At 42.6% G+C, this 25,087-nt stretch overlaps 1 protein-coding gene across 1 annotated transcript in view; it reads right to left on the bottom strand.

Moving 5' to 3' along the window:
• Positions 1–25,087, bottom strand: part of LOC123748033 (G-protein coupled receptor dmsr-1) — a 95,692-nt gene that overhangs the window by 12,746 nt on the left and 57,859 nt on the right. Inside the window, exon 5 of the mRNA XM_069328863.1 lies at positions 17,078–17,259. Within this exon, the coding sequence (XP_069184964.1) occupies positions 17,078–17,259 (182 nt within the window). The remainder of the gene's footprint in view (positions 1–17,077; positions 17,260–25,087) is intronic.

Raw genomic sequence — 25,087 nt, 5'->3', positions numbered from 1 at the left:
AACATCACCTCAGCACTGAAACAAGGATTATCAAGAAACTAACAACATTATATGGAGGACCTATGGCAATTCCACGACCAAGAGATGGCTTCCTGAACCTTGCAGGAATTAACCTCACTGAGGACCAAGTCACTCTCCTAAATCTGGGCATAAACTGTCATGTTATGTCCAGACCGAGTGAAATGGCCCGGAAAGTAGAGTTGGAAATTCTGTTGGACGACATATTCGACCTCGAGACACAAAAGAAGGTCACTACCAAAGATACCTTACAAGCAGAACTTATTGCAGAAGGAGGAAAGAATCGAGGCAACTACAGAAGCACCATACTGTCCCCCGAGCTTAGAGCGGCAGCTAAAAGCCTTCGTGAGAACAAGGAGATAGTTGTCAGGAGAGGTGACAAGTCGCCAATATATGTCATTCTTAAAAAAGACGAATATCTGGCGAAAATGAACATCATACTCTCTGACCAAACTAAGTTCCAAAGGGTAACGAAGGACACTACAGCCGAATTAAAAGCAAAGGTCAACAAACTGATCGAAACTGTGAACGCCAAGAAATCCGGACTCCACCTGCCAAAGATCATTGGGGAATATAAACCTGGATATGCGTATGGAAATGTCAAGACGCACAAGCCTGGAAACCCACTTCGGCCAATCATTAGCCAGATACCCACACCCACGTACAGATTGGCGAAGCGACTCAACGGCCTGCTGACTCCTTATGTTCCTTGCGCCTTCAGCCTGAAGTCTCCAAAGGAATTTGTGGACTTACTGCGGGGCGCACGGGCCACAGGGATAAGAGCCTCGTTGGACGTAGAATCGCTGTTTACCAACGTACCTGTGGACGAGACAATCGGAATGATAGCCGACAGAGTGTATCGTGATCCAGCCTGTACTCCTCTTGACATGCCAGAAAGTATTCTGAGGAAACTACTCCAAGCTTGTACTAAAGAGGCACCCTTCTTGAGCCCGGATGGGCACATGTATAAGCAAGTAGATGGGGTCGCTATGGGTTCTCCCCTAGGTGTCCTGTTTGCAAACTTCTACATGGGTACCATCGAGCAAAAAGTCTTAGTCGACATGAACTTGAAACCGGCCATATACTGCAGGTATGTTGACGACATTTTTACACAGGTACCTGATGTCAGACATCTGCAGGAGCTGAAGGAGGCATTTGAGCAGAGTTCCGTGCTGCGTTTCACTTACGAGACGGAAAAGGATGGGAAGCTGCCTTTTCTAGATGTAACAGTCATGGAAAAGGGCGGAGGTTTCCACACTGCAGTCTACACAAAGGAAACAAACATAGGAATGTGCCTAAATGCCAACAGCGACTGCCCTGACAGGTACAAGAGGAGTGTTGTTAACGCATACGTCGACCGTGCTCTCAGCCACAGCTCAGAATGGAAGCAAGTCGACGAAGAACTCTGTAGGGTAAGGCAGGTTCTAGTCAATAACGGCTTCTCCAATGGTTTCATCGAAGACATCATAAGAAGGAAAGTGAAAAGCCATGCAACCTCCGAAGAGACAACTAACACAACACCTATACCCCCTATTAGACTATTTTACAGGAACTTCTTTTCCACAGCTCATAAAACAGAGGAAAGGGTCCTGAAAGATATTGTTAATAGAAACGTTATCCCTACAGACAAAAATCAGAGGATACAACTGACGATTTACTATAAAACCAGAAAAACGGCCAGCCTACTCATGAGAAACTCTCCAGACACGAAACAGAACGCTTTAAAAGAGACTAACGTCGTCTATGCCTTCAAATGCCCACTTGGGGACTGTAAGCTCCAAAAAACCCAGTATATAGGCAAGACAACAACATCTCTTTCTAGGCGTTTAACGATGCATAAACAACAGGGCTCCATTAAGGAACATATAATCTCTTCCCATAACCAAACCATCGCCAGAGAAATCCTAGTAAACAACACAGAAATCATCGATAGATACAGCGATAGCAGGCGGCTCGACGTTTGCGAGGCACTACACATCAAGAAGTCAACACCAGCAATCAACAGCCAATTATTGCACAACTATATTCTACCCACCTCAAGACTCCGCTCCAATATAGAAGCATCAAGAAATATGGACCAATAGGCTTTCTACAAACACTTCTATTCAATATCCATTGTTTCGTGTTCTGTCTTGTGTTGATACTTTTAATACCCTATTAATATCCTCTAATGCCACATCATCCTTCCCACCTTACTCAAATGTAATGCCACATCACCCTTCCCACCTCACTCAAATGTAGATATAAAATCAGGGAAACGCAAGTTCTAATCAGTTGTGTATTTGTGAAGTCTTTGAAAATGTAATAAATTTTACGAAACGCGCCCGTGTCGCGTCAGACTAGAAATAAAAATGAATTTTGGAGAAGTGATTTTTGATTTACCTCCAACAGTGAAGCATAATGTACGAAAGATTGAGAAAATTCGTGTTAGAATTATTAATCTTACTTTTTCGGTCATATTTAATAAAATATGTCTACAGGAAAGACTGCTACCAAAATATACTAATATATATATATATATATATATATATATATATATATATATATATATATATATATATATATATATATATATATATATATATATATATATATTAGTATATTTTGGTAGCAGTCTTTCCTGTAGACATATATTATTAAATATGACCGAAAAAGTAAGATTAATAATTCTAACACGAATTTTCTCAATCTTTCGTACATTACGCTTCACTGTTGGAGGTAAATCAAAAATCACTTCTCCAAAATTCATTTTTATTTCTAGTCTGACGCGACACGGGCGCGTTTCGTAAAACTTTTTACATTTTCAAAGACTTCACAAATACACAACTGATTAGAACGTATCTCTGATTTTATATCTACATTTGAGTGAGGTGGGAAGGGTGATGTGGCATTAACACAAGACAGAACAGGAGGGGATATTAATAGGGTATTAAAAGTATCAACACAAGACAGAACAGAAACAATGGGTATTGAATAGAAGTGTTTGTAGAAAGCCTATTGGTCCATATTTCTTGATGCTTCTATATTGGAGCGGAGTCTTGAGGTGGGTAGAATATAGTTGTGCAATAATTGGCTGTTGATTGCTGGTGTTGACTTCTTGATGTGTAGTGCCTCGCAAACGTCAAGCCGCCTGCTATCGCTGTATCTATCGATGATTTCTGTGTTGTTTACTAGGATTTCTCTGGCGATGGTTTGGTTATGGGAAGAGATTATATGTTCCTTAATGGAGCCCTGTTGCTTATGCATCGTTAAACGCCTAGAAAGAGATGTTGTTGTCTTGCCTATATACTGGGTTTTTTGGAGCTTACAGTCCCCAAGTGGGCATTTGAAGGCATAGACGACATTAGTCTCTTTTAAAGCGTTCTGTTTTGTGTCTGGAGAGTTTCTCATGAGTAGGCTGGCCGTTTTTCTGGTTTTATAGTAAATCGTCAGTTGTATCCTCTGATTTTTGTCTGTAGGGATAACGTTTCTATTAACAATATCTTTCAGGACCCTTTCCTCCGTTTTATGAGCTGTGGAAAAGAAGTTCCTGTAAAATAGTCTAATAGGGGGTATAGGTGTTGTGTTAGTTGTCTCTTCAGAGGTTGCATGGCTTTTCACTTTCCTTCTTATGATGTCTTCGATGAAACCATTGGAGAAGCCGTTATTGACTAGGACCTGCCTTACCCCTTACCCTACAGAGTTCTTCGTCGACTTGCTTCCATTCTGAGCTGTGGCTGAGAGCACGGTCGACGTATGCGTTAACAACACTCCTCTTGTACCTGTCAGGGCAGTCGCTGTTGGCATTTAGGCACATTCCTATGTTTGTTTCCTTAGTGTAGACTGCAGTGTGGAAACCTCCGCCCTTTTCCATGACTGTTACATCTAGAAAAGGCAGCTTCCCATCCTTTTCCGTCTCGTAAGTGAAACGCAGCACGGAACTCTGCTCAAATGCCTCCTTCAGCTTCTGCAGATGTCTGACATCAGGTACCTGTGTAAAAATGTCGTCAACATACCTGCAGTATATGGCCGGTTTCAAGTTCATGTCGACTAAGACTTTTTGCTCGATGGTACCCATGTAGAAGTTTGCAAACAGGACACCTAGGGGAGAACCCATGGCGACCCCATCTACTTGCTTATACATGTGCCCATCCGGGCTCAAGAAGGGTGCCTCTTTAGTACAAGCTTGGAGTAGTTTCCTCAGAATACTTTCTGGCATGTCAAGAGGAGTACAGGCTGGATCACGATACACTCTGTCGGCTATCATTCCGATTGTCTCGTCCACAGGTACGTTGGTAAACAGGGATTCTACGTCCAACGAGGCTCTTATCCCTGTGGCCCGTGTGCCCCGCAGTAAGTCCACAAATTCCTTTGGAGACTTCAGGCTGAAGGCGCAAGGAACATAAGGAGTCAGCAGGCCGTTGAGTCGCTTTGCCAGTCTGTACGTGGGTGTGGGTATCTGGCTAATGATTGGCCGAAGTGGGTTTCCAGGCTTGTGCGTCTTGACATTTCCATACGCATATCCAGGTTTATATTCCCCAATGATCTTTGGCAGGTGGAGTCCGGATTTCTTGGCGTTTACAGTTTCGATCAGTTTGTTGACCTTTGCTTTTAATTCGGCTGTAGTGTCCTTCGTTACCCTTTGGAACTTAGTTTGGTCAGAGAGTATGATGTTCATTTTCGCCAGATATTCGTCTTTTTTAAGAATGACATATATTGGCGACTTGTCACCTCTCCTGACAACTATCTCCTTGTTCTCACGAAGGCTTTTAGCTGCCGCTTTAAGCTCGGGGGACAGTATGGTGCTTCTGTAGTTGCCTCGATTCTTTCCTCCTTCTGCAATAAGTTCTGCTTGTAAGGTATCTTTGGTAGTGACCTTCTTTTGTGTCTCGAGGTCGAATATGTCGTCCAACAGAATTTCCAACTCTACTTTCCGGGCCATTTCACTCGGTCTGGACATAACATGACAGTTTATGCCCAGATTTAGGAGAGTGACTTGGTCCTCAGTGAGGTTAATTCCTGCAAGGTTCAGGAAGCCATCTCTTGGTCGTGGAATTGCCATAGGTCCTCCATATAATGTTGTTAGTTTCTTGATAATCCTTGTTTCAGTGCTGAGGTGATGTTGGTCTGTGAGGATGTCGAGGTGTTGTTCAATGCGGGTACGGATACTATGGTCGATGTTGCTATTTCTCCACTCGTTTGTAGCATGAAGTAGTTGCGTTTTGTTGTCTTTGATTTCATTCTCTGCCTTGTATATCTGATCACGAATCAGATCCTGGCGATATTTTATCGTGAAGGCTTGATTCCTTGCTGCTGGGTCGTGCACTTTAATATTAGTATATTTTGGTAGCAGTCTTTCCTGTAGACATATATTATTAAATATGACCGAAAAAGTAAGATTAATAATTCTAACACGAATTTTCTCAATCTTTCGTACATTACGCTTCACTGTTGGAGGTAAATCAAAAATCACTTCTCCAAAATTCATTTTTATTTCTAGTCTGACGGGACACGGGCGCGTTTCGTAAAACTTTTTACATTTTCAAAGACTTCACAAATACACAACTGATTAGAACGTATCTCTGATTTTATATCTACATTTGAGTGAGGTGGGAAGGGTGATGTGGCATTAACACAAGACAGAACAGGAGGGGATATTAATAGGGTATTAAAAGTATCAACACAAGACAGAACAGAAACAATGGGTATTGAATAGAAGTGTTTGTAGAAAGCCTATTGGTCCATATTTCTTGATGCTTCTATATTGGAGCGGAGTCTTGAGGTGGGTAGAATATAGTTGTGCAATAATTGGCTGTTGATTGCTGGTGTTGACTTCTTGATGTGTAGTGCCTCGCAAACGTCAAGCCGCCTGCTATCGCTGTATCTATCGATGATTTCTGTGTTGTTTACTAGGATTTCTCTGGCGATGGTTTGGTTATGGGAAGAGATTATATGTTCCTTAATGGAGCCCTGTTGCTTATGCATCGTTAAACGCCTAGAAAGAGATGTTGTTGTCTTGCCTATATACTGGGTTTTTTGGAGCTTACAGTCCCCAAGTGGGCATTTGAAGGCATAGACGACATTAGTCTCTTTTAAAGCGTTCTGTTTTGTGTCTGGAGAGTTTCTCATGAGTAGGCTGGCCGTTTTTCTGGTTTTATAGTAAATCGTCAGTTGTATCCTCTGATTTTTGTCTGTAGGGATAACGTTTCTATTAACAATATCTTTCAGGACCCTTTCCTCCGTTTTATGAGCTGTGGAAAAGAAGTTCCTGTAAAATAGTCTAATAGGGGGTATAGGTGTTGTGTTAGTTGTCTCTTCAGAGGTTGCATGGCTTTTCACTTTCCTTCTTATGATGTCTTCGATGAAACCATTGGAGAAGCCGTTATTGACTAGGACCTGCCTTACCCTACAGAGTTCTTCGTCGACTTGCTTCCATTCTGAGCTGTGGCTGAGAGCACGGTCTTTGAAAATGTAATAAGTTTTACGAAACGCGCCCGTGTCGCGTCAGACTAGAAATAAAAATGAATTTTGGAGAAGTGATTTTTGATTTACCTCCAACAGTGAAGCGTAATGTACGAAAGATTGAGAAAATTCGTGTTAGAATTATTAATCTTACTTTTTCGGTCATATTTAATAATATATATATATATATATATATATATATATATATATATATATATATATATATATATATATATATATATATGAAACAGGAATTTCCTTTAGTACTTTCGTATATTAAATACATCTTCAGAAGGTCCCACTTCTGATGTATTTAATGTACGAAAGTACTTAAGGAAATTCCTGTTTTATTTTTCCTCCGTGGTCTGACATTGTCACATTCTTAATCACGTGTTTATTTTCGTGATATACACACATATATATATATATATGGGTCCCCCTTCTTCCAGCTAGAGGTGGTACTCCCTTCCTATATATGAAAAAAAAAAAAATATATATATATATATATATATATATATATATATATATATATATATATATATATATATATATATATATATATATATATATATTTTTTTTTTTTTTTTTATTTATTTTATTTTTTTTTATATGGAAGGGAGTACCACCTCTAGCTGGAAGAAGGGGGACCCATAGCCTCGGAGGAAACCACACATAACGCATTAGAGGGAATGTTTAGATCCCCTCCAATACAGTTTCTGTGTGCTTTTCTCCTACCACCCCTTTCCTTTTTTATTTTTTGTGCTTTATTATGCATTTGATGGTTACAAGATATACATGGGTTGATACAAAAATAATAATGCAAAAAGGTGCTTAAAGGTTATGGATCTCTTGAAAAACACAACAATGGGAAACATTGATGAATGTCACAGACGGGTTCGATCATTGTTGCAAGTCAAACACTTCTTCGAATTCCTCTGAAGTTGGACTAGTGCCCAAGACGCAACAGGCATTTCCCCTCTGAATCGCAACACTGAGGCGCTGGAACAAGAAACTTTTTGCTCTCTGGTCTTTTGTAGCGCTGATCAATTTGTCCCCCAATTCCTTTATATATATATATATATATATATATATATATATATATATATATATATATATATATATATATATATATATATATATATATATATATATATATAGGGGGGTACCACCACTGGTGTGATTATAGGGACCCACAGCCTCAGAGAAGGGAACACAGAGCACTCAGGGAAAAACTTGACATTTAACTCTGAATACGAAAGAGTGTTCACTTCTCCTACCACCCCCTTTTTTTTTATTATGATGTACACTTTATTATGCAAGGTTATACAGTTACATATCTGATTTTATACAAAAAATGAACATTAAGAGGACACAAGAAAAAGTATATATATATATATATATATATATATATATATATATATATATAACTGAAAACTCACACCCCAGAAGTGACTCGAACCCATACTCCCAGAAGCAACGCATCTGGTATGTACAAGACGCCTTAATCCACTTGACCATCACGACCGGACATAATGAGGTGATAGCCGAGGCTATTTGAACCACCCCACCGCCGGCACTCGGATAGTTATCTTGGGCATAGCATTTTACCAAATCACCTCATTCTTTGGGGCAACACGTGAGGAACACAAATGCGAACAAGCCTGAATGGTCCCCAGGACATATGCAACTGAAAACTCACATTCAGGCTTGTTCGCATTTGTGTTCCTCATGTGTTGCCCCAAAGAATGAGGTGATTTGGTAAAATGCTATGCCCAAGATAACTATCCGAGTGCCGGCGGTGGGGTGGTTCAAATAGCCTCGGCTATCACCTCATTATGTCCGGTCGTGATGGTCAAGTGGATTAAGGCGTCTTGTACATACCAGATGCGTTGCTTCTGGGAGTATGGGTTCGAGTCACTTCTGGGGTGTGAGTTTTCAGTTGCATATGTCCTGGGGACCATTCAGGCTTGTTCGCATATATATATATATATATATATATATATATATATATATATATATATATATATATATATATATATATATGATTCCTTTCACAGGTTTCTGAAGGCAGTTCTGATGTTAGCCAACCTCGCATATGCCGCTGATGTTACGGAGGTAGTGGTGATACTGATGCTAGTATTGTCATGGTGGTGGCGATAGCGATGCTGGTAGTGTGGTGGTGGTGATGATAGTGATGCTGGTGGTGTGGTGGTGGTGGTAATAGTTATGCTAGTGGTGTCGTGGCGGTGGTGATAGTGATGCTGGTGGTGTCGTTGTGGTGGTGATAGTGATGCTGGTGGTGTCGTTGTGGTGGTGATAGTGATGCTGGTGGTGTCGTTGTGGTGGAAGAAATCCGCTTGCAATGCATCACAATCTAAGCCTGACCTGACTTTTCTCATTAGTTTTGCATCATCTGGAAACATTGATATGAAGGAAGCAATTTCCTCTGCCAGGTAACTGACATATATTATAAACAGGATGGGCAATAGAACCGACCATTGTGGTAATCCACTCGTAACCTCTCTCCATTCCAATGCCTCTGCTCTCACTGTAACCCTATATATATATATATATATATATATAGGTATTTGTATTTATATATATATATATATATATATATATATATATATATATATATATATATATATATATATATATATATATATATATATATATATATATATATATATATATGGTATTTGCTTCCTTTCTGAGAGATGTTCTCCAATCCATCTTGGGACTCTCCCAGAAACGCCAGTCTGCTTTTTTAGTTTCAGTAGGAGTCTTTCATATGGGACCATATAAAATGCCTCTTGACAGTCAAGAAATATGCAGTCTGCCATCCCTTTTCCTCTTGTTTGATTTTCGCCATTTTGTTTTAGAACTCCAGCAAGTTTATCAAGCAAAATTTTCCTTTACTAAAACCGTGCTGGAACCTTGAGACAAAGTTGTTCTGTTCTAAATGTTCCACTAGCCTGCTTCGGATCAGTCTCTAGCAACTTGCAGAGGATACCTGTTAGTGATACGGGTGTAGTTTAACGGTTTCTATCTTCCCCGTGTCAGGTAAGAGTTGAGGATAGTTATGAAGGAGAGAGCTTGGGAGTGACCCAGTGCGGGGGTGTACAGCATGAGGGCAGGAAAGTGAGGGGGAATATGAGGTGATAATCTCTCAAGGGACCTTTCTCTTAGGTTAGAGCTAGTGACGCCACTAACACACTTTCTATTTCAAATGACGAATATTAGCGTGTAACGAGTCACTGGATCTCTCTCAAACAAACAGAATGCTAACAAACACCATTGTTTACCGTGACTGTTCATTTGTTGAGTATAATTAATCCTTACTCCCGACGTCCTTCGTGAAGATTCGTCATGTACCGTTGGCTTGTTGTTAACGCCACTCAAATTTACCACTTTTCGTAGAGCTTATTAACCCTCAACAATGTTTCCAGACCGTCCAGGTACATCTTATGGGTTATTTGACAGATTTTCATAATTGCATCTTTCAACCTGAGATAATACGCTGTGTGTCTGACTACTGTACTTGTGGGAAAAAAATGTGTTCGCCTCGGTCGGCGTCTGCTTAACATAAAGTGTGGTTGTGGTGGTATTGCTATTGGTGTGGTGGTGATGCTAGTGGTGTGTGGTGGTGGGTGTGATAATATTAGTGGTGCAGTGGTGGTGCTAGTGACTGTGGTGGTGATGGTTGTGATAATATTAATGGTGCAGTGGTGGTGCTAGTGACGGTGGTGGTGATGGTTGTGATAATATTAGTGGTGCAGTGGTGGTGCTAGTGACTGTGGTGGTGATGGTTGTGATAATATTAATGGTGCAGTAGTGGTGCTAGTGACGGTGGTGGTGATGGTTGTGATAATATTAGTGGTGCAGTGGTGGTGCTAGTGACGGTGGTGGTGATGGTTGTGATAATATTAGTGGTGCAGTGGTGGTGCTAGTGACTGTGGTGGTGATGGTTGTGATAATATTAATGGTGCAGTGGTGGTGCTAGTGACGGTGGTGGTGATGGTTGTGATAATATTAGTGGTGCAGTGGTGGTGCTAGTGACGGTGGTGGTGACGGTTGTGGTGGTAGTAGTAATCCTAGGGGTGTGGTAGTGGTATTGATGCTAGCTTGTGGTAAGGTGGCGGTGGTGGGGGGATTCTCTGAGACCTCACCCCTCATAGTGATTCGCTGTCTTCTGTTGCTTCATTATCCATTGGAGAACCTACCCTTTCATTCCTACTTGTATCTCCATTTTATGTACATGTCTTCTATGGTGTACAAAAGCTTTTTGGTAATCCAAAAATTTGCAGTCTGTCCACCCTTCTCCTTCTTGTCGAATATTTTGTCGCCTGATCATAGAATTCTATTAAACCTGTGAGGTAAGATTTGCCATCCCAGAACCCATGCTGGTGATGGGTTACGAAGTTATTTTCTATAGAGGTTCTACTAATTTTTCTCGCAATCTTCTTATACCTTGCATTGTATGAGAATTAAGATTGAGATTCTCACAAGCTTCTCAAAATTTTTCAAAATTACACATAACTTTGCATGATATGCAAGATAGACACTGGCCAGTAATTCAGTGCCTCCAGTCTGTCACTGTTTTTGTATATCGGGACTACATTAAACGTCTTCCATATGTTTGGCAGTTCACCTGTCACCAGTGACTTGTTATACACCATTGAAAGCAGTAAGCATAGTGCATCTGCTCCTTCTTTTAGTATCCATGGTGAGATTCAATCTGACCATACAGCCTTTCCCATATCCAATCCAAGCAAATGCTTGACATATTACGCGAAGATGGACTCACTCCGATGTGAATTTTGGCTTAAAACGGGTGGCAGATTAGCGAGGATTTTTGCAAAAACCTAAATGTCCTCTCTAAGCTGCCATTTCTACTACTATCAGTGCTAATACTGACAATAGTTGGGAGGGGGGGCAGGTGACGCTGATAGGAGGTATTAGTAGTAACGCTGATAGGAGGTATTAGTAGTAGTATAGTTGGAGGGAGGAGAGCTAGAGTGTACTGTAGCTGGGCTGGAACTGTATTCTGCCTGTATTATTCTGTACTATTCAAGTGCTGTATATGTACAGTACTCGAAAAGTTTTGTACTGTATCTGTACAGTACTTGAACAGTTTTGTATTGTATATGTACAGAAAAAAAGTTGTATCTGTAGTGTACCTATACTGTATCTATATTGAGAATGACCTGAACCTATAATAAATCTGAACTGTACTTGTACTGTAGGTACTTGTATTGTACTCGCACTGTAACTGTACTGTAATCGCACTGTACCTGTACTGAAAATACATGTCATATTACGGAAGTAATAGAGCTAAAAAATTCTTCCTTATCTCTGTTTGCTTGTAAGAACATAAAAATAATGAAGTATACAAAACTGCAGAGTACAAAAACGACAGTACAAGACTTTTACTGATATTTTAATATATTACCTGTAGAGCACTGCAAGGTAGTCAGTTAGCTTTATATTATGAAACACCATATACCTACGTCTAGTATAGCACACATGTACTATATTAGGCATCAGATATCGTGTATTAGGCCTATGAAGGTTAGGTTTGTTTAGTTTGTCAAATAAAACAAGTAAAATATTGTTTAGCGGTTTGTCCAACTCAATAGTTCAGATTTCTACATTCCATTCTAATTTCATTGTACGTCGGTATATATATATATATATATATATATATATATATATATATATATATATATATATATATATATATATATATATATATATATATATATATATAGAGGCAGGTACAGTGTATGGGTGAGGGTGAGGGGAGGGTCGCCGCCGTCTCAGTGCCGCCACCCACCAGCCCCCAAGGCGGGGTACGGGGGGAAGGGGGGGAGTGATGGGGGAGGCTCTCGAGCTGCCTACAGTGATGTTAGTGGAAAGTGAGTGCGTTCATAAGCAAATCGGTGAGTGTAGTGTTAAAAACAAAGTGCACTAGTGATTTCCCCAAGTGTTTGATAGTGTGTAACAAGTGTGACGGCAGCCTCCCTCGTGTGCCCACCCTCCACCACCCCCCTGCCCGCCATCTTCCCCCACCCCGCTACCTGCGCCCTACCCAGCCAGCCGCCCATCAACACACAGCCTACCCACACACGGTGCCCAGGCCATGCCCAACCCCCCCAGGAGGGTAATGCTTGCCGTGTTACTCTCCATCTGGGAAGAAGAGGGTGCACTCAGCGGGCAGCCAGGCGTCATCACATCTAGGCATGGCACATGTCGCACCTGACACACAGCCTCTTTCCAGCCAAGAAGATGGCCACCCAAGAGGGAACTGTCAAGTGTGTGACAGACGGTATCGTCTCAATTCAAATGGAACTGTCCGCTATCATTCTCTCAATTCAGGTGGTTGTCTAGGGTCTAGGCGCCTGCCCCGGGGCAATGACGATGGACAACCTGCTGCAGGAGCGAGGAACAATACCTCCCTCAACTTCATTTCAGCAGATAATCTGCTTGAAGCAGTCAAAGTGACGTCCACCAGGACCTTGCCCCACATCCCCAAGGCTGCCCGTCATCAAGCAGCAGCCAAACTCACCAGTCTGCTGACAAAGGTCAACATTGCTCCTAGAACCATTGGAGCATGGCACAATCTCCTTCTATTTGGGAATGCATGCCTAGCATTACCGCCCAGGAGAGACAAGTCATTAGCAACCTCTGTAATCAGAGCTCTTAATGAATTCCCCAGAGCAGACAACCTGGTCCGCCTCCCCCCTCGTGCCAAGAACACCAGCCGCAGGACGACCAACAATAACTCACCTGAGAACCACAAAATGAGAGCACAGATCACCAGGAAAATAGAAGAGGGCAATACCACAGGTGCCATCAGAATCATGACCAGCGATGACACTATTGCCCCCAGGAACGCCACGACAGCAGAGGCTCTTCAAGACAAACACCCACCCAGAGCCCCCGACAGCAGCAGGGATCCCCAGGAAAACAATGCTGGCATAGAACCCTTGACTGTTCGAGAATCTGAGGTGTACAAAGCAGCCATGTCTTTCCCAACAGGTTCAGCAGGGGGCTTTACAGGCCTAAGACCCCAGCACATCAAACAAATGCTGAACCCGGTGCTTGGAGATGCTGCAAAGGATCTTCTAGTGGAACTTACCAGATTCTCCAACATGTGTTTGGCTGGCGGCATCCCTGAGGACATCAGGCCTGTCTTTTATGGAGCAGCACTCTGTGCTCTAAAGAAAAAGGATAGGGGTATCAGGCCCATTGCCGTTGGCAACACCCTCCGACGCCTTGTAGCTAAGGCTGCAGTGAGATCTATCAGCCAGGAAGCAGCCACCTTGCTGAAACCTCATCAGCTCGGGTTTGGGATTCCCCTAGGTTGTGAAGCTGCAGCACATGCAGCGCGGGCTTACATTGTTTAATCTCCCGGACCAGAAGGCACTAGTAAAGCTTGACTTCAAAAATGCCTTCAATCAAGTCAGACGAGACGCTGTCCTCAGGGCTGTACACAACCATTTCCGTCCCCTTTACCCATTCATCCGATCGTGCTACAGTGGGGACTCTAAGCTTCTTTTTGGGGAGCATGAAATAAACTCCTGTGAAGGTGTCCAACAAGGTGACCCCTTAGCCCCCCTCCTTTTCTGCCTAGCTATCAAAGAGGTCACTGATAGTCTGACAAGCGAGCTAAACATCTGGTACCTGGATGATGGCACTCTAGCTGGAACTCCGGAAACCATTTTGGGGGATATAAGGAAAATCCAGGAGCAGGGAGCAGCCTTAGGCCTCATTCTCAATGCATCCAAATGTGAAATAATCTCCCGCAACCCAGACATCACTGGGCAAATACAAAATGCTCTTCCAGACATTCTCGTTGTCGAACCACCGGACTGCACTCTCCTGGGTGCCCCCATTGGCCCACGAGCAATCGAGGAGGTCCTGGCTGCAAAAATCACTGACCTAAAGAGAATGCAGGACAGGATTGACAAGATTGATGCCCATGATGCTCTCTTTCTCCTTACAAGATGCCTGTCTCTCCCTAAGTTGACCTACTTTCTGAGATGTTCTCCATCCTACAGCAGCCCTAAGTTAAATGTGTATGACACCCTTCTGAGGTCCATGCTGGTGAAAGTCCTGAACCTGCCATTGGACGACTCTCAGTGGGAGCAAGCAACCCTTCCTGTAAGACTCGGCGGCCTTGGTGTCCGCACAGCCTCCCAAATTGCTCTACCAGCCTTCCTTTCCTCCTCTCATGCATCGCACGACCTCGTCAGAGATATTTTACCTGCAACCCTGAGAGATTCAGCAGGAATACACGATCCTGCTTTCACTGAATGTTCAAATCAGTGGAATGTTCTTGCAGCCCCAGCAACCATTATAGAGCCAACAAAACAACACAAACAGTCCGGCTGGGACCACCCTCTAGTGGAAAAAGTAGCTGATGCCATGCTAAGCGTCGCAACATCAGACAAGGAGAAAGCCCGCCTCAGAGCAGTGCGTGCCCCCCATGCAGGAGACTTCCTCCTGGCAGTACCCATGTCTGCAATGGGCACGCGCCTAGATCCAGAATCCCTTCGAGTAGCAGTGGCCCTCCGCCTTGGTGCCCCAATTCACACTGAATACAAGTGTATTTGCAACAGGGTGGAAGCAGACCAATACGGACTGCATGGGTTGCATTGCGGAAGCACAAAGGGCTGGCATGCAAGACACAACGAGGTCAATGACATCATCAAGAGAAGCCTCGTCTCAGCTGGGTGCCCAGCGGAGAGAGAACCTCGCATCCTAGGGGTCCAAAACCCGGATTTCCCAGCACTTCGCCCTGATGGCATCACCATATACTCATGGAAGGAGGGTAGACAGTTGGTGTGGGACTACACATGTGTATCCACCCTGGCTGACACCTATGTACACTTCGGAGCTGATCAAGCAGGTGGGGCGGCCAACCACAGGGAAACAGCAAAATCACTCAAGTACAGGCGACTGGAAGGTCAATACCTCTTTGTTCCCATAGCGTCTGAGACGCATGGCCCCTGGGGCAAGAGTGCCTTGGGATTTCTCAAGGAATTGGGGTCCAAGCTCATTGACGTCACCAGAGACCCAAGGGCTTCCAGTTTTTTATTTCAGCGTCTCAGTGTGGCGATCCAGAGGGGAAATGCTTGCTGCGTCCTCGGTTCCTGTCCAGAAGCGGAGGAGCTTCAAGAGATCCATAACCTTTAGGCATTTGTCTTGTATGTTTTGTAACCTTTAAATACACAATAAAGGAAAAAAAAAAAGGGAAGGGGGTGGTAGGAGAAAAGCACACAGAAACTGTATTGGAGGGGACCCACATTCCCTCCAATGCGTTATGTGTGGTTTCCTCCGAGGCTATGGGTCCCCCTTCTTCCAGCCAGAGGTGGTACTCCCTTCCCTATATTATAAAAAAATATATATATATATATATATATATATATATATATATATATATATATATATATATATATATATATATATATATATATATATATATATATATATATAGGAAGGGAGTACCACCTCTAGCTGGAAGAAGGGGGACCCATAGCCTCGGAGGAAACCACGCATAACGCATTAGAGGGAATGTTTAGATCCCCTCCAATACAGTTTCTGTGTGCTTTTCTCCTACCACCCCCTTCCTTGAATATTTTTTGTGCTTTATTATGCATTTGATGGTTACAAGATATACATGGGTTGATACAAAAATAATAATGCAAAAAGGTGCTTAAAGGTTATGGATCTCTTGAAGAACACAACATTGGGAAACAAACAGTTTTGTATTGTATATGTACAGAAAATAAGTTGTATCTGTAGTGTACCTATACTGTATCTATATTGAGAATGACCTGAACCTATAATAAATCTGAACTGTACTTGTACTGTAGGTACTTGTATTGTACTCGCACTGTAACTGTACTGTAATCGCACTGTACCTGTAGTGAAAATACATGTCATATTACGGAAGTAATAGAGCTAAAAAATTCTTCCTTATCTCTGTTTGCTTGTAAGAACATAAAAATAATGAAGTATACAAAACTGCAGAGTACAATAACGACAGTACAAGACTTTTACTGATATTTTAATATATTACCTGTAGAGCACTGCAAGGTAGTCAGTTAGCTTTATATTATGAAACACCATATACCTACGTCTAGTATAGCACACATGTACTATATTAGGCATCAGATATCGTGTATTAGGCCTATGAAGGTTAGGTTTGTTTAGTTTGTCAAATAAAACAAGTAAAATATATATATATATATATATATATATATATATATATATATATATATATATATATATATATATATATATATATATATATATATATATATATATACTATGGTCCGCATCGTTACTATAAGTACTACCAAAACAGGAGGATGGACTGTATATATTAACACGTCGCTCTATTAATCCTTTAGTATTTTAAATTGTCCCTATGTTACACATTATTTCTCATAAAGTTTATCACTTAAATTCACCATTAGCTTTCTCTCTGTTTCTCTCTCTCAGTCCGTCACTAAGAGGGAACCCTTTCCATCAAACATCTCTGATATCTGACATTAATTCCGTTTCATCTGTACTTCCCATTGCTTTGCCTTCACCTTCAAGAACTCACCTGAAGAAGGAATGGCCGTAGATAGCGGAGAGGAGAGAGAGGATGCCCTGAGGCAGCTCCGTGGCCAGGAACAGCAGTAGCACCGTCAGGAGCATCCTCGTCGTCTTCTCCGTCAGCTTTTCCATTCGGGGGAGCTTCCTCTCCGTCTCCATGGAAGGTGTGCTCATCTTGATCAGGTTCTCCTGGTGGGGTGGTAGCAGAGTCAATTCTCATTAGCGTAACAGGAAACTCCTCGCCCCAGTTCACCCAGTAGTAATTAGATACCCATGGTTGTTAATCGATTGACAGATCGTGTTCAAACAAATAGGTTAAGGTCAACCATGAGTTAGGAAGGGAAATCTATCAGCAGCAGACAGGCATCAGAAGTCGCTTAGACCTGTACCATCCTGTGTTAAAAAGATAAATAGGGAATGCAAGAACACAAGAAAAAATGAATGCACTTGGCTTGTTGAGACCATGCATGACCGGTGTTTACACCAGTATGTCTACTTGGCCCATGCATGACCGGTGTTTACACCAGTAGGTCTACTTGGCCCATGCATGACCGGTGTTTACACCAGTAGGTCTACTTGGCCCATGCATGACCGGTGTTTACACCAGAAGGTCTACTTGGACCATGCATGACCGGTGTTTACACCAGTAGGTCTACTTGGCCCATGCATGACCGGTGTTTACACCAGTAGGTCTACTTGGCCCATGCATGACCGGTGTTTACACCAGTAGGTCTACTTGGACCATGCATGACAGGTAAAAAACACAAGTAGGTCTACTTGGACCATGCATGACCGGTGTTTACACAAGTAGGTCTACTTGGACCATGCATGACAGGTGTTTACACCAGTAGGTCTACTTGGACCATGCATGACAGGTGTTTACACCAGTAGGTCTGCTTGGCCCATGCATGACAGGTGTTTACACCAGTAGGTCTACTTGACCCATGCATGACTGGTGTTTACACCAGTAGGTAAACTGGGGTTCATGCATGACAAGTGTTTACTCCAATACGTTACTAAGCCCATGCATGAAAACTACTCACCTAATGGGGTGCTTGCGGGGTTTGAGCTTCAGCTCTTTGGTCTCGCCTCTCAACTGCCAATCAACTGGTGTACAGATTCCAGAGCCTATTGGGCTCTATCATATCTACATTTGAAAATGTGCATGGAGTTAGCCACCACCACATCGGTTCCTAATTTATTTAATTTATTAACTACTCTGACAATGAAAAAAAGGGATTTCTAATGTCTGTGGCTCATCTGGGTTCTCAGTTTCCACCTATGTTCTCTTGTTCGTGTTCCACCAATGATACATAGTTTGTCTTTGTCCATTCTGTCAATTCCCCTGAGAATTTTGTAGGTGGTGATCATGTCTTCCCTTACTCTTCTATCTTCTAGAGACGTGAAGTTTAATTCCCGTAGCTTTTCCTCGTAATTCATACAACTCAGCTCTGGGACTTGTCTGGTGGCATACCTCTGAATCTTTTTTAATTTTGTCTCGTATTTAACTATGTATGGATTACAGGTTGGAGCTGCATACTCCAGGATTGGTCTGACGTATGTGGTACAAGGTTTCGAATGATTCCTAAGTTTTTATAGGCAGTTCTTATGTTTTTCAATCAAGAATATGATGATATCCTTTAGATGTGGGCTTGTGGGGACAGGTTCGATGTAATATCCACCACCTTTCTCTGTACTTGACTTTTGTCGGATTTCACCACCCAGATGGTATCTTGTGTTCGGCCTCCTGCTCCCTTCCCCTAATTTCATTATTCAACACTTACTCGAGTTAAATTTAAGTAGCTATTTTCTAGATCATTCCTCCAGTTTGTCCAAGTCGTCTTGTAGTCTTTGTCTATCTTCCTCTGTCTTGATTCTTCTCGTAATTTTAGCATCATCAGCAAACATAATGAGTCTATACCCTCTGGAAGATCGTTTTCATATATCAGAAACAAGATGGGTCTAAGTACAGAGCCCTGTGGGACTGCTGATGACATGTCGCCACTCTGAAGTCTCCGCTCTCATGGTAACTCACTATTTTCTGTTGCTTAGATACTCCTTTTGCAAGTGGAGCACCTTACCTGTTATTCCTGCCTGTTTATCCATCTTTTGTAACAATCCCTTATGGGGTACTGTGCCAAAGGCTTTCTGACAGTCTAAGAAAATGCAATCTGGCCACCCTACTCTTTCTTGCCTAACTTTTGTTGCCTGGTCATAGAATTCAATTAAACCTGTGAGGCACGATTTACCATCCTTGAACCCATGCTGGTGGTGTGGTACAAAGCTCCTCTCCAGATGTTCTACGATCTTTTTCCTCACTATCTTTTCAATCACCTTACATAGTATACATGTTAGGAAAGCTGAGTTCAGTGCCTCTTGCCTGTCACCATTTTTGTATATTGAGAATATATTAGTTGTTTTCCTGCTTTCCAGTAGGTCTCCTGTTTCCAGTGACCTGTTATACACCATAAAGAGTGGCACACAATTCTTCACTATCTTTTAGTATCCATGGTAAGATTTGACCAGACTCAACAGCCTTTTTCATTTTCAGTTCCAACAGACTCCTTTTGATCTCATGTCTGGTAAGCTCAAATTCCTCCAAGATTGCATGGCTTACTGCAGCAACCCATCCTCCGAATTGACAGTACGATTTAATACGAAGTGTAATAAGTACAGTTCCTTACTGTCCTATATAGTACATAATTGCACTTATGGGGATGTTACATTTATCTGTTAAGACACTCCGAATTATAGGATAAGTTTTCAAATTTAATTAGTTATGCTAGAGGTTTAAATATCAGGAGTTTCTTTTTCAGTTTTATTAAACAATTGAGATTTTATACAAAATTGGAAAATATCTTGAGTTACTTTACAATTTATTGATATATTTTAGTTTTGTTTTATTAGTTTTATAAAACTGTAATATGAATATAACTATAGGTTAAGTACTAATTGTAATTAAGAAGCAATAAAATGATTACCTTCAAACACTAAGACGGTTAGGTGAGGTCGTGGTTTTCTATTTAGCTTTTCAGGTAAACTCAAATCTTCACAATATATTTGACAGTACGATTTAATAATAAGTGAAAATAAGTACAATTCCTGACTGCTATGAATAGTACATAATTGCACTTATTTGTGATGTTACATTTACCTCCCGATTTTTGGAGGACGGGCTGCTTCTCTCAGTACAGGAAATTTTCCTTGTTCTATTGTGCAGATCTCCTGGAATCTCTTGTTGAATTGTTTCATGAACAGTGAAAGAAGGGAATAGAATGGAATGGAATGCATTAAGTAGTGATGTAGTAGAGGCAGACTCCATTTACAGTTTCTAATATAGGTATGATAGAGCCTATTATGCTCAGGAATCTTTACACCCGTTGATTGACAGTTGAGAGGCGGGACTAAAGAGCCAAAGCTCAATCCCTGCTAGCACAACTAGGTGAGTACACACATACACACACACACACCCTCCTTTCTCGCCCACCCCTCAAGCCCTCCCTCCTTCCCTACCCACCCATGCCCCCCCCCCCCCCCTTTTCCCCACCCCCAAGTCCTCCCTTCTCCCCTCCCCCCTCCAAGCCCTCCCTTTGCCCCTACCCTCTCCAAACCAGATCCTCCAAGCCCCCCCCCCCTCACAACCCAGGTCCCTCCTCACCCTCAGACCCCCTCACAACCCAGGGCCCATCCTCCTCCCTCCCCATCCCAGACCCTCCATGTTTACCTTCTTGAGGTTATCTTGAGATGATTTCGGGGCTTTAGTGTCCCCACGGCCCGGTCCTCGACCAGGCCTCCATCCCCAGGCCTCCACTACCTACTCTAGTGGAGTCAACAGAAAATGAGGATGGACAGAAACGAGTCAGCTTCTAGGTGATGTACTCGAACATTGATCGGATTACAAGCAAGGCAAGTGAATTTAGGGAAAGAGCACAAGAAGTAAACCCAGATGTGATTGGACTCACAGAAACAAAACTTTCAGGAATCATAACAAATGCGGTGTTCCCCCAGGACTACATTGTAATAAGGAAATAGAGAGAGAGGGTAGGGGAGGAGTTGGAGTGGCCCTACTCATGAGAAAGGAATGGAGTTTCAAGGAGATGGTTATCCAAGGCTGTGAAGGGTTTAGAGGCTACATAACAGGCACCATGGCGATGGGAGGACCAAGAATAGTAGTAGCAGTGATATATAACCCTCCACCAAACGACAGATGACCCAGGCAATAGTATGACAGAAACAACATGGCAGTTAACAATATAATTGAGAGGGCAGCCTCTGCTGCCTGTAGAATTCGATCCCATCTGCTCGTCATGGGTGACTTCAATCACGGAAGGAAAGACTGGTAGAACAAGGATCTGCATGGAGGAGAGGAAACATGGAGAGCTAAACTACTGGAGGTGGCAAAAAGAAACTTTTTAAGCCAGCATGTCAGGGAACCCACAAGAATGAGGGGAAACAATGAACCAGCGAGAATCGACCTAGTCTTCACTCTGACTCCGACATAAGGGAAATTGACTTTGAGGCCCCAGTCAATGAGCGATCACAGTGTACTGACATTTGAATATCTGGTCGAAGAAAGGCTAATGTACTCGAGAAAGGGAACTGACAGCAAAAGGCTAGCATTCCGTTAGGAAAACTATAAGGAATTGAGAAAATTCCTAACAGATATAACATGGGACACATAGCTGAGGGGGAAAGACGGCCCAAGACATGATGGAATATCTTACACAGAAATGTAAGAAGGCAGCAGAAAAGTTTATCCCGGCCCAAAAGGTAAAAAATGAAATACAGATGAAAAACCCATGGTGTAATCAGAGATGTAAGCTAGCTGAGCAAGTAAGTAAAAGAGCATGGAGAAACTATAGAAATAACAGGACACTTGAGAGCAGAGAAGGATACCAGAGAGCCAGGAATGAATACGTCAGGGTGAGAAGAGAAGCAGAAGGGCAATATGAAAACGACATAGCAAGCAAGGCTAAGACTCAACCCTAATTGCTATACAGCCACATCAGGAGAAAGACAACAGTGAAAGAACAGGTAATGAAACTGAGGATAGGGGCGGACAGATTCACTACAAACGACAAAGAAGTGTGCGAGGAACTCAATAGGAAATTCCAGGAAGTCTTCACATTACAGCAAGGAGAAGTTCCAGAAATAAGAGAAGGAACAGTTAACCAGGTATCACTAGAGGAATTTGAGATTACCAGTGGGGATGTAAGGAAGCTTTTGTTAGAGTTGGATGTGACAAAGGCTATAGGCCTGGATGGAATATCAAGAAGGGATACTAAAGGAAGGAGCAGAAACACTGTGCCTGCCCAGTGGTGTATAACAAATCACTGGTACAGTTGTACTGCCAAAAATTTGGAAGACGGCTAACGTAGTCCCAGTATACAAGAATGGGGATAGACAGGAGGCACCGAACTACAGGCCAGTATCCTTAACTTGCATACCACGCAAGTTATTGGAGAAAATTGTGCGAAAAAAAGCTAGTGGAATATCTGGAGCGGGGGAATTTAGTGACACAACACCAACACGGTTTCAGGGATGGCAAGTCATGCTTCACAAGATTAATTGAATTCTATGATCAGGCAACAAGCATCAGTCAAGAAAGAGAGGAGTGGGCAGACTGCATATTTTTAGATTGCCAGAAAGCCTTTGACACAGTTCCACACCAGAGACTAGTGCGAAAGCTGGAGATGCAGGCAGGAGTGAAAGGGAAGGTACTCCATTGGATAAGGGAGTACCTAAGTAACAGAAGACACCGAGTCACTGTGAGGGGTGAGGTCTCAGATTGGCGAGACGCCACCAGTGGAGTCCCGGTAGGGTTCAGTCCTTGGACCCATACTGTTTCTTATATATATGTAAATGATCTTCCAGATGATATAGAATCATTCCTCTCATTGTTTTCTGATGGTGCAAAAATTATGAGGAGGATTAAGGCGGAGGAAGATAGTATGAAGCTACAAGATGATTTAGACAGACTGAATGAATGGTTCAACAAGTGGCTACTAAGGTTCAACCCGAGTAAATGTAAGGTAATGAAACTAGGCATTGGAAACAGGAGTCCAGACACAGGATACAGAATAGGAGATGAAGTCCTTCATGAAACGGAAAGAGAGAAAGATCTGGGAGTTGATATTACACCAAACGTGTCTCCTGATGCCGACAGCAAAGGAATAACATCTGCGGCGAGGCTGGCTATCATCAGAACTGCCTTCAGGAACCTATGTAAGGAATCATTCAGAACCTAGTATACCACATATGTAAGACCAGTCCTGGAGTATGCGGCCCCAGCATGGAACCCGTACCTTGTCAAGCACAAGGCGAAGTTTGAAAAAGTTCAGAGGTATGCCACTAGACTAGTCCCAGAACTAAGAGGCATGAGTTACGAGGAAAAGCCGCAGGAAATGCACCTCACGACACTGGAAGACACAAGAGTAAGGGGAGACATAATCACTACCTACAAAATTCTCAGAGGAAATGACAGATATAGATAAAGATAAACTGTTTAACACGGGTGGTACGTGAACAAGGGGACACAGGTGAAAATTGAGTACTTAAATGAGCCACAGGGACGTTAGAAAGAACTTTTTCAGTGTCAGAGTAGTTAACAGATGAAATGCATTAGGAAGTGATGTGGTGGAGGCTGACTCGATACACAGTTTCAAATGTAGATATGATACAGCCCAGTAGGCTCGGGAATCTGTACACCAGTTGATTGACAGTTGAGAGGCGGGACCAAAGAGCCAGAGCTTAACCCCCGCAAGCACAACTAGGTGAGTACAGGAAGAACCCCATAACAGTTGTCTAACTCCCAGGTACCTATTTATTGCAAGGTAACAAGTGAATCAGGGTGAAAGAAACTCTGCCCATTTTGTTTCTGCCATCACCGGAGATCGAAGCCGGACCCTAGGATTACGAGCCCAGAGCGCTGTCCACTTAGCTATCAAGCCCCGTGTTTACTTGTCCGTGTACACCCGTGTTAAATAATCCGTCCTTATCTACACCTGTCAATTTCCCTGAGCATTTTTTAATGTTGGTAATCATGTCACTCCGAACTCTTTTGTCTTCTAGCAACGTGAGGTGCAATTCACGCAGCCTTTCCTCGTAAATCATGCCTCTTAGTTCTTGGACTAGTCTAGTACTATACCTTTGAATTTTCTCCAGCTTCGTCTTGTACTTGACACGGTATTTACTCCATGCTGGAGCCGCATACTCTTGGAGTGTCCTTTCATACGTGGTATACAAGGATCTGAATGATTCCTTACACAGGTTTCTAAAGACAGTTTTGATGTTAGCCAGCCTTGCATACGCCGCTGATTCTTTTAGTGTGGGCTTCAGGAAACAGGTTCGGCGTTATATTAACTCCTAGATCTTCCTCTCTGTCTGTTTCGTGAGGACTTCGTCTCCAATTCGGCATACTGTGTCTGGCCTCCTGTTCCTTCTGCCTAGTTTCATTACCATACATTTAATTGGGTTGAACTTCAGTAGTCATTGTTGGTTCAGCATTCTTTCAGTTTGTCTAGGTCATCTTGTAATCTTTTGCTATCTTCCTCGGTTATAATCTTCCTCATAATTTTTGCATAATCAGCAAACACTGAGAGGAACGATTCTATTCCCCATTGAAGATCGCTCAATCCCACGGGGGCTTCGAAGTTGATTTCCGTTATGGCGGAGTCGTTCAGAATGAGCACCGGGTCGAGTCTATCTGGTTCGCCGTTGCCACTCATTCTTGTGGATCCCCCGACATACTGGCTTAAAAAGTGTCTTTTTACCGCTTCCTTTAGTTTAGTTTACCACTTCCTTCCATGTTTTTTCACCTCCATGCGGTTCATTGTTCTTCCAGTCTATCTTTCTGTGGTTGAAATCTTCCATAGCAAATGGAATGGAGTTCGAATAGGCGACCGAGGCTGCCCTCTTAGTTTTAATATTAACTGCCACGTTGTTTCTGTCATACACTTGCTTGGGTCGTCTATCATTGGCGGAGGAGTATATATCACTGCTACTCTTGGTCCTCCCA

Source organism: Procambarus clarkii, chromosome 22 (genome assembly GCF_040958095.1).
Source record: "Procambarus clarkii isolate CNS0578487 chromosome 22, FALCON_Pclarkii_2.0, whole genome shotgun sequence".
NCBI classification, from domain to species: Eukaryota; Metazoa; Arthropoda; class Malacostraca; order Decapoda; family Cambaridae; genus Procambarus; species Procambarus clarkii.
Note: the sequence above shows the minus strand (reverse complement) of the source record. Positions and strands in the feature narration are given on the sequence as shown.